Source organism: Scylla paramamosain, chromosome 2 (assembly GCF_035594125.1).
Source record: "Scylla paramamosain isolate STU-SP2022 chromosome 2, ASM3559412v1, whole genome shotgun sequence".
Taxonomy (NCBI): Eukaryota; Metazoa; Arthropoda; class Malacostraca; order Decapoda; family Portunidae; genus Scylla; species Scylla paramamosain.
In genome coordinates this window covers 16,630,001-16,645,000 of record NC_087152.1, presented here as the reverse complement: position 1 = coordinate 16,645,000, position 15,000 = coordinate 16,630,001, and the positions used below count along the sequence as shown (strand labels likewise).

General features: G+C 41.5%; 1 protein-coding gene across 3 annotated transcripts in view; it reads left to right on the top strand.

Moving 5' to 3' along the window:
• Positions 1-15,000, top strand: part of LOC135111068 (nephrin-like) — a 75,025-nt gene that overhangs the window by 34,845 nt on the left and 25,180 nt on the right. For all 3 annotated transcript variants that reach the window (XM_064024000.1, XM_064024008.1, XM_064023992.1), the window contains exons 4-8: positions 6,302-6,481; positions 8,312-8,464; positions 12,707-12,886; positions 13,016-13,381; positions 14,060-14,179. In XM_064024000.1, the coding sequence (XP_063880070.1) occupies positions 6,302-6,481; positions 8,312-8,464; positions 12,707-12,886; positions 13,016-13,381; positions 14,060-14,179 (999 nt within the window). The remainder of the gene's footprint in view (positions 1-6,301; positions 6,482-8,311; positions 8,465-12,706; positions 12,887-13,015; positions 13,382-14,059; positions 14,180-15,000) is intronic.

Genomic DNA, 15,000 nt, shown 5'->3' with positions numbered 1-15,000 from the left:
AACACACAGACGCGATAAACCATCCTGAACAAGAAGCAAACAAAACAGAAATGAATAGACAAGATTAGAAAGTTACTGCTGCAAAAACGTTACCGGAACTAGGAAGGAAAATTCTGCAACGGTTAACAACCTGCAGCAGAAAAGAACGAAAATCTTGTTGTTACCGCTCTCACATGTCACACAGTCCGTCTGTCGTGCCAAATCAAAATTGCTCCCGGGAACAATTTTGACGGTAATCAACATTGTATGGAGTTATACTGGGAAATTAGTATTGCTGTCTTGTCTATGGAATATATTGGGAGAGAAATGGAACAAGAAAACAAGAGTAATGAGTGATAACAGAGCGGCAAAACTTGTTCCATGTGCGTGTGTAAAAAGTCCTAATATGTTTTACATTCATATATTTAAGTGGTTCCCATGGTTAAGCTCATGCTCCCTTCCGTGAGCCTTTGAAAAATTCATGTACTGTGTGCTATATTCATATATTATACTTTACGTATTATAAACATCAGTATTTAGATTTATTGACATATTGATATTACTTTATTGTCTGTAGAATATGGTAGGATAGAAATGGAGCAAGTAAACACGAGTAATGAGTGAGTGAAGATAACATATTTGGTACAAATGTTGATAAAACGTAAAATCTGTCAGTATAAAACACGGTGGGAGGTCTTTAACACTCACGCATAGAGTAAGTTTTGGTGGTCTGTCACTTGTCATTACTCTTGCTTACTTGCTGCATTCCCATCCTGACACACAGTATTCCACAGACAACATAGCAATAGTACAAGTAATTTGTCAATATAACTCTAAACAGAAGTTGACAATGCATTAAATATACAAAATACCTGGAAGATGTTTTAATGCTCTCGTCTCACTATAATGCATATGCGCAGGGGCGTAAATTTTGACCCTGGAGCAAATTAGCACAACACCATCCTTCCCTGATAGCAAGAGGGTGTCCACCTGTGGCCACCAACCTGTAGGAAAGAAGAGATGATCATTGACAGTAAGCAAGAATAATTAAACGTTATTACTGGACTAAAATGTGAGAACTGTGTGAAATGGAAACGCAAAGATAGGGTTAAAGTGATATGGTGAAATTATCTGACTGATATTTTCCGATAGGTCAGCACACACACACACACACACACACACACACACACACACACACACACACACACTTCATTAAAAACATCTAGTATGAACATTACCTTGCAGTTCTGAAATGCGAGTATAAAAGCAATTAACTATAGTATTTTTATCAGTAAATTGAAACACACTAGAGTTTCGACACATTAGAATCACAATGGAGTCTTCATTGCGGCACTCGGTCATTTCGTCATGAAGGCAAACATTCACACAGCTTATGCATTACTACAACCTAACAATCTTGGCCAATGTTCTCTAAATGTTTTTTTGGCTTTCATGAGGATTGATTTGAAAGCCTACTGAGATAGTGGTTTTTACTTTGTTAGTGCAGAATTCTCATTAAATTATCACTAGACCCATGAAAATAGTCTTGAAAACCCCAATAACTAAAGCCTCTTAAAATTCGAAGTAAAACGCAAAAGTGTTTGGGAATGGGGTCCCAATGGGGTCCCACGTTGGCCAACAGGAAGAAACACGTGAAGATAGACAAACATCCACGCCAGACTGACACAAAGTAAAAACACATGTCATCTCTCGGTGCCACATTTCATAAGTGCTAAACAATGGAATATTTTTTTTTTCTCATTCACTCTACCTCGTCTTGCTCTGCTCCTCATCATCATCCTTCTGTCCTTTTGTCCTTTCCTTGTATTTCATTATACTCCTCTCGTGCCCTTTCAATTTCCTGAGTCCACCTGAGTTAGCTTCCTCCTCAAGACTCTTATCATGACGATCTCTACCATTCACTCTTTCTGTTTCTTTCCTCCTGGTTTTACCGGGAGTTCAGGTCGAGTAATGGGGCTCATCTATTTCAGAGTTCGCCGTGTTTTTTTTTTTCTTTTTTTTTTTTTTTAGCTTTACTGCCACAAGAAAAGCTGGTCCATTTTTTTTTTTTTTTTTTACATTCTCTGAAAAATGCTTAGGAATTGCTTGCGTCCAGCTGCAATGAAAATGAAAGAAAGAGATAAGCCTCTGTAAATCTAAAGATTTCCTTTGAATATCTGCGTCAGAAGTCATTATTTGTATTTTATTCTCCATACACTAAAAAAAGAAAAAAACTTTTATTCATCTTTTTATACTCCTACCAAGGGAAACAGCATTTTGCAACATTTTTCACGAATGCTTATTTATCTCAAGTTTTTTTGGGGGGCTTATGCATTTCATTCAAAATGTAAAAAAATAAAACAGCCAGAATAACTTTTCCATCTAAAGAATACTTAACTTTCCTTTAACAATAGTTTGCAAGAGGGTTTCAATTTCACACCGAGGTAACATGATGAGGCTCAGAAAACTTTCTCTGACACCTACACAACTTAGAACAAAATAGAGGTTTAAGGTTGCCAGTGTTAAGTGTTAAATCAGTACTTGGATTTCGTTCCTTTCTAAGTAAAATCCATTATTTTATCAAAGCTTTAGTTATCAGGGTTTCGGAAAATACCATCTCCTTATTCTTTCCTTCTCCTCTTCCTGCTTCTTCTCTTCCACCTTTTCTTCGTCCTTCGCCTCTTCCTCCCCCTACTCATCCTCCTCACCGTCCGAGCCCGCCGCGTCCTCTTCTCCTCCTCTTCACTATGGCAGCCTCACATCACAACACTTCACGTGAAGCCCGTCACCTGAACCCTGCGTCTTCTGCTGTTTCAAGGAAAAATCAGAAAATAAATTCATTTCTGAAACTTACGAAATATTAAAACTTTGAGAGAAAATTTCTTGCGACATCTGAAGTAAGGCAGACGTAACTCACACAAACTTAATTAATGCACTTAATTAGAAGCACTTGACAATTTTGTATATATGTCTCTTAGTCCTTTCCTGAAGTCTTGTCAGTAGTTATATGAGAGAGAGAGAGAGAGAGAGAGAGAGAGAGAGAGAGAGAGAGAGAGAGAGAGAGAGAGAGAGAGAGAGAGAGAGAGAGGGAAAGAGGGAGGGAGAGAGAGAATCATCCTTGTCCTTTTCTTTATTTTTTTTGGAGTCGCGCGCGCGCGTTTGTGTGTGTGTGTGTGTGTGTGTGTGTGTGTGTGTGTGTGTAGACATTTTATACAAAAACCTAAGAAAGCTCTCTCTCTCTCTCTCTCTCTCTCTCTCTCTCTCTCTCTCTCTCTCTCTCTCTCTCTCTCTCTCTCTCTCTCTCTCTCTCTCTCTCTTAGCATCATAGGGAATCTGCGGGTGTTCCTCAAATAACCAACGCTGGCTCCTGAATAAAAGAATGCACTTCTTATCATGCGAGAAACACAGTAGCTTAGGACGAAAAATTTCAAATCCCCTGAGCTGATTCGCTAAGACGTTTTATTGCGTCATCATTGGAACGCGGCTTCTCTGATAAAGTCACTGAGCCACGCCGGGGACGAGAATTATGAATGCATGGGGACGCGGAGATAACGTGTGGAGACTTATTAGTTCTTCTGCCTTTGTTGATTATTCTTATTATTGATGTTTTACTTACTTATACAAGTAGTGAAATTATATATATATATATATATATATATATATATATATATATATATATATATATATATATATATATATATATATATATATATATATATATATATATATATATATATATATATGAGTGTGTGTGTGTGTGTGTGTGCTTCCTATGTATGGGAGCGGAAAGCCCTTGGAAAGATTTCTGTCTCACACACACACACACACACACACACACACACACACACACACACACACTGACGAACACGCTAATTTTAGGCAGCAAAGGAGCTAATTGAGGCTCATTAGCAGGCAAAGAGGACCCGTGCTGAGCAGAAATGAGCCAGATTCCCTGACACCATTGGATGTAACTATCCATAGCATCCCACTGAAGTCCAGAACACACACACACACACACACACACACACACACATTCTGAATAAGTTGGAAGTGTGGTGGCAATCAAAGAATACTACAGTACATTTACATTACTACGGTCACTTAATCATCCTGAAGCAACAGTCCTCGGGAACGAAAGAAAACACTCCCAACGGCGATTCATTACAAACAAATCTTAATGACGATGCCAGCACAAAAGAAGTGAACTTTTCATCAGCCAGCGCTGCCAGCACGTGACCGAGATGCTGGTGAGCGTTTCATTAGTGCCCTAGTCCAATCAGCTAACTCGTATGTATGATTAGATCCGCAGGTTACAAGATCAAATAGTTTGATTGCAGCTAAGACGTGAATCATGCAGGCTATGAATAGCAACTGTATGTCAACCACTGACTTTGATAGAGGTCATGACGGACTGCTGCTCCTCTATTCCTGGCTTCATTTTTATCTCCTCTTTCACCCAGGCTGACATTCCCAGTAAAGGATAGTACACCAGACTAGGCGTACACACGCATGCATTCACGTTGCTGGTCACATTCACAGTCACAAGCGTGCCCTTACTAAAACATGGAGGCCTCAAAACCGTCCCACACTTTTTCTATATAAATGTAAACCGGCTATGTTTCTCCTTTGTCACTGCTAATACTTTAGGAGGTATAATCAATCTTTCCGCCAACAAGTAAAAGTCTCTCTCTCTCTCTCTCTCTCTCTCTCTCTCTCTCTCTCTCTCTCTCTCTCTCTCTCTCTCTCTCTCTCTCTCTCTGTGTGTGTGTGTGTGTGTGTCCACAAACTTAGTAGGATATACCAGTGTTGAGTGCAGTGTTGCGTGCACTGAAATTTGTCTTTCTGCGCATGCGTGGCCCTAAAAAATTAACGGCCTTTTACTTGACTACGGGGAATTCCACAAGCACGATTTAGTGTTAGGAAAAGAATATCTTCTCACTGTTCTCGCAGAAATGTTTACTCACTCCTTGTTTTATAACATGAAGCAAAGTTTTGGCCTTCAATAAAATCATATGACAAGAATTAAAAAAAAAAAAAAAAAAGTGACATTTGGTAGCTGACGTGTTGCGTAAGTGTTTCGGGCACCAGCGCATGTGCAATATGTACTAGATGTGTGTTCCATCATGCACTGAAGACCTCCAGCAGCACTACTCAGAGCCAGCACATGAATATTTAGTACTCGTTCTTACAGAATTCTTGTTTATGCACAAAGATACATCTTCTTACTTTTTTTTCATCAACTCTGAAATGCTAACCCTACAATAAAACTATATATTTAAAAAACATGAGTGTGACGGATATTGTCTGGCGCTTTTTAACAACTACATAAAAAGTTGCCATCGGCTACCATGTGGTCAAAACATTTCACACCAAACTGACTACAGTGGTGTATCAAATGAATACGAGAATCAAGTAATAAAGAATAATGATCAATGTCCATAGAATGAGGAAGGTGAAATCTAAAGAGGATATTACATTAAGAAATATGAATTATGGATAATTAGACAACTTACAACCTATAAAAATAATAATGACAAAATGTGATGGAAGAATAAGACATGCTTCTAGCAGCACTCCTGTCATTTGTCACCAAGTAGTGGACCTGCCCTTAGACCACCAATGTCGTATACCGCAAATTCCCGTCAGCAGAAGCCATCACTTCTCTGAACGAAAAATATATCTGGCTGACTAAAATTTTAATAATTATGTTTATTTGGTGTTTTAATGTTTTTTTTTTTTTCTTGTTCTTCACTATACGTAGTGGGCAATAGCCCCAGGCTCTTACAAGAAGGGTGTCTTTGAAAAGTTATAGTCTAGTTGCCAGGCAGAAGTGACCTGGGGCTTCCCATCATTGCAACATCAAATTTCTGGTTGTCTCTCTCTTCTCCTCTTTTTCACTTTTCTTCTTCTTCCTTTGCTTTCACCGAGCGCTACCACAGAAGCCATCAAATCTCTTTCTTCCATCGCTCTTCAAGTGTCTGGTAAACAGTTGAAAGGAAGGGAGGGGGGGATACAGAGACAATGCAATGAGGGCATGACGTTTACTGTCTTCAGGTTACCAAGGGCAGAGAGATAGTGAGAAATGTGTGAAATATACTTCAGTAACTTAAACCTTGATTCTGTACATTGTTGGAAAGACAGAATTCTCCAGATAAAATAATATGGATAAAATCTGACAGAGCTTGGGGATGAAAAAAAAAGGTTACGAGAAAGGAGCTTAGAGTTCAAAGGAAAGACTTGTATTGATGTTCACCCCCACACACTCTCCAGCAGCACAACCGACGACAGGATAGTAACCATTTATGACTTCTCACCCGGACAGGCTTCAACCGCACCGTGCCTGGGTACCCTCGCTATCAGTACGTGGGCAACGAGACCATCGGCGAGCACCACCTTGTGATCCGCGGCGCTACTCTTGAGGATGAGGGCGAGTACGAGTGCCAGGTTGGACCGACAGCGACCAACGAGGCTATCTGGTCTGGTGCCAACGTCTCTGTTATGGGTAAGTAAGCGGCTGTGGCAATATCTGTTAACGTTATTATCATCTATGATTCAATTGCATGTTAAAAACCTCCCTAACCCTTCCCCAATTCTCTCTATCGACTCTTTTCGCTGTCCATCTATTCCAGTCCAAGAAAAACGCCTTCCCAAGCATTCTGCAATCTTCTCTAACGTTCTTTCCACTCCATAATAAAAGCCTCTCCAAACCTTCTCCAGTCCTATCTTGTATTGATTGTCCGTCGCTTGTCAGCCAATCCAGCAAAACTCTTCACAGTAATACACATTGTTTCCTTCAAAGGGAAAGACTTTAGCTTAAATTTAACGTTTGAGACTCGTATGATTTCTATGAATATATCAAAGCGCTGGGTGATCTCCAATCTTAAGGATAAGCCTGCATGATTCCGATCATTCGTGTTTATATTTTTCAACGTTATCCAAAGGATCACTAAACAGAAGTGAACAGAATAAACGTGAATATTGACCTTGACTGTACTCGTACGCCCCGCCTCGTGCCATGTGCCTTCACACTCACTCGCTTCTGACAATACGACAGCACAATTCTGACTCTGCGCTGGGTAGGTGATGAAAAGCCTACCAAGGATGCCTTTGCTTTATTGTTTGGTTAGTCAGTCGACAAATATCTGGTTGACTATATAGAGACAAGCCTCGGTTTCGTAGTCATCAGAGTGGGCCATTCAGCCCGCGATAAGAGACTCAGAGGATTAGCAGACGCGGACACGGAACTGAGCAACAGCCTAACACACGCCTCGCCTTCTTTACGTCATCGCTGGCGGTCTGAAGGGTTCGAGGGAATCCCGCTGGGATCCGTATCAACACAGCATCAGGCGACCTCTGATGTTTTTCCGTGCACTCTCCTCATCATTTGTGTTTTCTACGGCCTCACTCACCAAGCTTCTCCCTTATTGAACTTTAATGGACACCTAATAACCATTGTTTCCTGCTTTGTCTGATATCAAGTTGACATGCCGAAATTCACCGCAGCAATAAAAACTGAATAATGAAGTAATAATGGTGGTGGTAGTGGCGGCTTTGGCGGCAGCAGCTCCCTCCCTCCATCAGGACGTACGCAGTTGCATTGATGGTCAAATTTGTTTTAATAAAAAAGAGCTCTTATTGTCCCTGATGCTATGTAAGGGAAAAGTAGCGGTGACCTGCATTATTCTGTATTAGAAAAAAATTATAACAATGATGACAATACAGTGCAGTGACCTTTACACATGCGCAGTACACAAGTTTGCTTCTTTAAAGAGGAAAATAGCGATATCCAGAGCGAGGCGTCTAGTAGGTACAGTATGAAATGTGTTGGCGAGTAGGGAAGAATAATACACAAACAGACGAGGACGACGACACTGGATAGTCAGACCAGAGCTAGCAATAGTTTACCTGATGAAGAACAACACAAATGCAAAAGAATCACTGTTAAAGCTACACATGTGCCCCACTTCCTGTCCTCCCAGTCGTCATGACAACCGCCTGAAGCCTCCCTCACCCTCCCTCATCCTCCCTCATCTCTGCTCTCTCTCTCCTGCTCTCCTTCAGTCTATCAATCCCTCACTCCTTTCCTCACTTTTATTTTAATGAATTCATGTTCACCTGTTTCTCCCTTCCTCGCCCTCTCGAGCGCTTCCCTCCGCCATTTTCTTATTAAATCAAGCGAGGGAAAGGGAAGGCTTGTTATGCTATGTGCTGACCAGCAACAAGACTTTCTAAACTAATTTGTTCATTCTTACTGTTCACAAACAGAACTCTTCTAACTCCTGTAAAACTGGTAAACACTCACTCACTTTTCCTTTCCTCTTCCCGCCCACAGTTCCTCCGCGCAAGATCGTCATGGTGGGCTGGGGTGACGGGGCCATGGTGGAGGTGACTCAGGGCACCAAACTCAAGCTAGAGTGCCTGCTGATGGACGCCAAGCCCGCCCCGACAGTCGCCTGGTACAGAAATTCCCTAAGAATCGACCCCAGTAAGTGTTTCCTTTACTTATACGTCTACGGGATTCGAGGTTGTAATGATGATGATGGTGGTGATGATAACAATAATAATAACAATAATAATAATAATAATAATAATAATAATAATAATAATAATAATAATAATAATCAGCTGCGTAATTGGAATAGAGGTCATGGTGAAATAAAAGTGCAGCAATTATTATATTACCCACATTACCTAATTACATTAACTAAAAGTTAGGTAATTATTGTGTGTGGGGGTGGGGGGTGTCGGCGAGCTGGGATGTGTGTATGCAAGGATGTGAGTTTCAACCTTTTTTGCTTTGTTTTGATACATGGCTTTTTCCATTATACATATGTGTACTTAGCGACTGAATAAATAGAAAGACCACTCTACATTGATAATCAAGTCATATTTGCAACGCATTTTTCACTGTCAAAATTATTTAAAAGATTAGAGTCGCGAACCAAAATACCTCTACTATCGCTCCAATTAAACACAAGCTTATGTAGTCAGCAAATAACACAGTACCGTTGGCTATCACAGACTACGTATGTATGAATCACTAATGCTGTATTTGTTGCACTTCCTTCGGCTATAAATCAAATCCCTTATTGATAATGCTGTGTTTCCTTGCAAGAACTAATTTCAAATACCACGGAGATGATTAGTCGGGTTCTCATTGGTATTTTTCCCTGTTAATGATGCAAAGCCTTTGTTGAACCATCATTAGAACACTATTAGAACAGTGAAAACATTCTTGGGAAACCTCAATAATTTTCACCAAATTACTGTAGGATGAGACCTATAATCGTGCTAGTTAAACAAATAATCCTAACTAACAGAAATCCACGTCCATATTAAACACGTTTGATTTTTCTCGCCATATTCTGTAAAACATCACTTATATCACCTTTGCTACACTTCCGTCTTCTTGTTCCGCTGCTCTATCGTAAGGAAAGAACCTTATTTCCTCTCCACTGAAGCAGCGAGACGATGCCAATATCCGGTTCACCCTTGCCAGTCTTCTGCTCACTAACTTTTCACGCGCTTCTTTCTTACCTCTTTCATAATACCCTGAATGCCTCTAATAAGGCGGAAGAGAAGGAGGTGAATGCATACCGGAAAAATAAATACTCATTTTTGAGCTCTGACTTTTTTTTTTTTTATGTAGGAAGGATACTGGCCAAGGGCAACAAAAATCTAATAAAATAAAAAATGCCCACTGTGAATGCCATTGAACTAAAGTTATCGAATGTACAATGAAAAACAGGAAACCACTTCTGCGCATCGTTTTTTTTTTTTTCTTAAATGAGTTATAATGGAAGACAAAGGGCAACGACACAAAAAAAAAAATATTTAGAAGAAACAAAAAATGTGGTTAATTGCTCTCTCCCTTCACGTAAACTGACCGAAATTGAGGAGAGTGTGATGGTCCTTCCGAAAGCGCGTCGCCAAGGAAGTCAAGAGGCAAGTAAAGTGTGAGGGAAAAATCTACAAGAGGGAACTTTTCATGTCATTTTCTCACTTTCCGCGACTTGAAAGAGCGAGCGTGTTTACGTGTTGCCTCAGTGAGCGCTGCTGCGAGGTGAGTGTCGCTGCCTGCCATGCCATCAGAGATTTGCAGATTTTAACGCATAAGTGATCCGGAAGTTAAATTACAATAGTTATAATAATAACACAGCATCAGCATCAACAACAACAACAACAAAAACAACAACAACAACAACAACAAAAACAACAACAACAACAACAACAACAACAACAACAACACCAACAGACATCCCTTTCATGGAGGTAGCGTAGTTCCAGTTGCTGGAATAAGAATACAGACGAGGAGGGTTCTCAGTTCCCTCGCTCCTTCCCTTTTCATTGCCTTTAATGACACGCAGGGAATACGATGGCAGTATCCCTCCATCCTAACGCGGGGAATAATAATAGTAGTAATAATAATAACAATCATGATGATGATGATGATGATGATGATAATGACGATGAAAATAATAATAATAATAATAATAATAATAATAATAATAATAATAATAATAATAATAATAACAATAATAATAATAATAATAGCAATAATAATGATAACAATAATAATAATAATAATAATAATAATAATAATAATAATAATGATAATAATAATAATAATGAGATATAAAGCCAATATTTTTCCATCGATTATATGAAATATTTTTTTGCGGCAGCACTTCCTCAGTCCTGACACTTCCTTTTCTCACCAGAGGAAGTTCGAAGGGGAAAACAACGAGCTTTCAGTTTCAATAAAATATAACAAGAGTCCTTGCAGTGCGTTTTCCTCCGCAGCCACCCAGCGTCTGATTAGCAGCGACTGTTCTCTTCCATTACTTGAATAACAGTTAGACTGCACCTGTCAGGAATTGTTTTTGCAGACTTATCGCGCCTGTCAGCTGCACCAACAAAAACCTACGTCCGGAACTCCCACACTCCCCGCGCTGCCTACACCCTCACCTCCTACACTGGCAGCTTCAGACCACGCATGAATCTATAGAAAATGAACACTTATTAACCTCGAATATACACAAGACATTAGGCAAAATTCATCCCATTCCTGTGAGCTAATTTATCATAAAAATGACACTACGTTTCAAAATTTTTCAGACTATGAAACAAAATTAAGAACGAGAGGTTACAGAGAGGATGGTTTTCAGTTCTTGGGATGGAAATTTTGAAAGTCACGTGTGTGTGTGTGTGTGTGTGTGTGTGTGTGTGTGTGTGTGTGTGTGTGTGTGTGTGTGTGTGTGTGTGTGTGTGTGTGTGTGCGTGTGTGTGTGTGTGTGTGTGTGTGTGTGTGTGTGTGTGTGCGTGTGTGTGTGTGTGTGTGTGTCAGTGTCTGTGTCTGTATCAGTGTCCACGTGGCTGGGAGCATGAGAAATGAGCTCAAGAATAACTGCAGCGTCAGAAAAAGTAAAAAAATTTCACCCGTTATGGTCAACATATCAGACTTTATATCTTTCCTTCGTTATCTCCCCAACTGGTGCTTTAAAACTTTTATGTAGCAGAAGGGGGAGTAAAAATAACCCAATGTGTAGTCTGAGAATCTGAAAATACACCTATTTTTTTCCCTTTAGCTAACTTTCCCTCGCCAGCACCAGCCAGCGCCCTGACATCGCCACTATGAATAACATGCACCAACACGGAAGAATTTGTCGCGCACCTCAAGATTTTTCCCTTCTATTTTTTTTCGTCGCGGAATCTGAAAAGCGCCTGAACTTCACTACAAACGCGTCCACTCACTTAGGACGTATATATATGAAACTATGTTCGTGAATACTTTATGCACTTATAAAATAACTCTGAATAATGAAGTGTTTCTTTGCTTTTGCTCTCGTTCTTCTTGTTCTTGTTCTTCTTGTTCTTGTTCTTGTTCTTCTTGTTCTTCTTTTTCTTGTTCTTCTTTTTCTTCTTCTTCTTCTTCTTCTTCTTCTTCTTCTTCTTTTCTTAATTATCCTTTTCCTCTTCCCTTTCTCTTCAAACTTACAACGTAAAAACTCTCATCTTATTCTTGTGCTTCTTCCTCCTCCATTTCCCCTCCTCCTCCTCCTCCTCTTCCCCCTCCTCCACCTCCTCCTCCTCCTCCTCCTCCACCTCCTTTTTTTCTCTCCAAACTCATAACGTAAAACCTATTCCTGTTCCTTGATAATAAAATGAAACTCCTTAGTGATGTCCATTTCTTTCACATTTTATCGGACGAATATATGTAACAGTCAGCGACATGAGCAATGCAATCGAGGTTGTCTGGGCGACACGAAGAGCCCTGAGTGACAGGCAGAGATTCGAATCTTAACATTTTAATTCACATCCCTTCCAACTTTCTATAAATACAGTGGCTTTCTGTTCGGATGTTTACGAAATCAATCTAACATTGCAGTATCAGAATTTGGTTTCCTCTGCGTTTCATGGGAGACATGCTCGCCTGGAACTGCTCACAGAACCATTGCCAAACCTTCCCTTGACAGACACGGCGAGCGATGGTGTTCTGAGATTGAGAGAGAGAGAGAGAGAGAGAGAGAGAGAGAGAGAGAGAGAGAGAGAGAGAGAGAGAGAGAGAGAGAGAGAGTGTGTGTGTGTGTGTGTTATTCTTTAACCGATATACATGATTGACATTATGATTGTTGTATCTCCTTTATTTCCTTCCCTGCTCTAGTTACCGCTAAACCCCATCACCGCTTCGCCTTTTCCCTCCCTTCACACTTGTTCTTCCCCCCAGGCCACCACTACGAGATGATTGAGGAGACCACGAACACTAAGATGGTCAGCGTGCGAAGTTTCCTTGTGTTGAGGGCGGAATCCGGTGATGATGGCCACCAGTATTCCTGCCGCGCTATTCATCCCGCCATCGTGTACTCCCAGCCACCTCTCGTCGCCGCCATTAGACTCGCCGTGTTCCGTGAGTCCTTCCTTTGTTTTTATTATAATACTTGCATGTGATGTCAGATTTAACAGTCAGGTAGTCTCATGTTTTACTTCTCTTTTTCTCCTTGTTTTCATGTCTTGCTCTTGTTCCTTGTACCCACAGACCCACCAGGCCGCCCCGTGATCAGTGAGTACAGGACAGGCCAGGTTCTAAGGGCCGGAGAAAGCCGCATTCTTGTATGCCACGTACTGGGCGGCAACCCTTCCCCTCGCGTCATGTGGTACCGCCATGGACGCCCCCTCAACCAGGAGGCCGCCGCAGCCGCAGCCAAGACCAACAGCCGAGGCAGGAGGAATGGCCTGGTGACGAGCGCCCACCCCGCCAGGCAGCTCAAGGCGTCCGGTGGAGTGTTTGTCAGCCAGCAAGTGACGGCAACCCGCGAGGAGGACGGAGCTGTTTATGAATGCCGAGTGAATAGCGACTTGTTGACGCACCCCTACACCACCAACGTCACTCTCACCGTGCACTGTGAGTCACTAAACTTTGTATTCCATCCTGTCTATGCACGCTAGCTACGTTAAAGGTCTGTGTGTGTGTGTGTGTGTGTGTGTGTGTGTGTGTGTGTGTGTGTGTGTGTGTGCGTGTGTGTATGTGTGTGTGTGTGTGTGTGTAGAGAGGCATGCAGACAAGACCACTGTTCAGGAAACTCATTCCCTCGGCCGGAAATATTAAGTCCTGTATGTCAGACGGAAATTTGACCTACACACAAGTTACAAAATATCAACATTCCTCTCGTAAAATCATTTGCCTTTGTGTTGTAACTTTTAAAGTCTCTTCCATCTACTTTGACCTTGTAGATTTTGTGGGTATTTTCTGCTCCAAGCTTCCCTAACTGAGAGTGCAAGGTGCCTCGTAACCAAAAAAAGGTGGAAGGTTGTGATATGAGTGGGAGTGTGATATGATGTGGCGGGGTGATGTGGTGTAGTCTGGTGCTTTATGTTGTCTGCACCACGGGCACATCACTTATCTAGGCAAACATCAAGTACTCATGTCCGTCAATACACAAATTTGGCTTTTAAAAGGTGACTCTACGGACATTACAAAATGCTGCATGGGGAACATCAGTAGCTGTCACGTATGTTGAGGGTGAGAAGGAACTTCTCTACCCATTGACGTTAAAGCCGATTTACGTTGGTGTTTCCTCAGACCCTCCCACTCATGTGGAGGTGCGAGGTCCCGCCGCTGTGTCTGTGGGGGAGGAGTTTACCGTCACCTGCATCACGGCTCCCGCAAGTCCTCCAGCCTCCATCACCTGGATTGTTCACGGTACGTTCCCTTCCTTTTTTCTATTTGTGGTTTTGACGTCTGTGCTCTCCCTCCTACCTCTTTTACATATATACTAGCAGGTGTACAGTCAGTTGAAGTGACAGTTGTGTTCGCAAGCCACTATTAGAACGCTTGTTTGTAGAGCGTCAAGTGACTTAGAACAACGCATTGAGTCAGCAGGACTAAACATTGATTTACAGTGGATACATATCTACCTATCTGAAGGTGACTCCTATCTGCGCCGCCACCACCTGCGCCTCCAGTACTGTTATGTAACTCTTCAACTGCGTAGCATGTGTCTAGACTCTACTAGCATTGTTGTTCGAGTCTCGAATACACTGTCACTTCCAGATACTTGTACCAGGAACCACTCCCGTAAAAAAAAAAAAAAAAAAAAACTTTTCGCTGAACTTCTGCCATTTTACCTGTCCGGCTGTCCATCTATGGTGGCTCGCCTATCTGTATGACTGCCTGCCTAACTCTCTAATATTCAATTTATGTGCACTTTTGCAACAATATTAAGTAAAAAGCAATTACCGTAAGTGAACATATATATCTTTTCTTGCCTACACTTCAAATGCAAGTCACTGCAATTTCTCTATCTCTACAAACATCAAACTTCGAACCATTCATAAGGCACGGAACGCTGAGCCAAATAATCCTGGTGACTAGAATGATTGGGCGACGCGTCGTAAAGCTGAGGTTATGATTCTCCGCTCTATCTCTGGCCCATCCAGTGAGCTGTGAAGCAGGCAGACGGTCAGGGCGGTCAGCTGAGTACAGCCCATGCGCAATTTGTACGTACACCGTGCCGCCGCCTC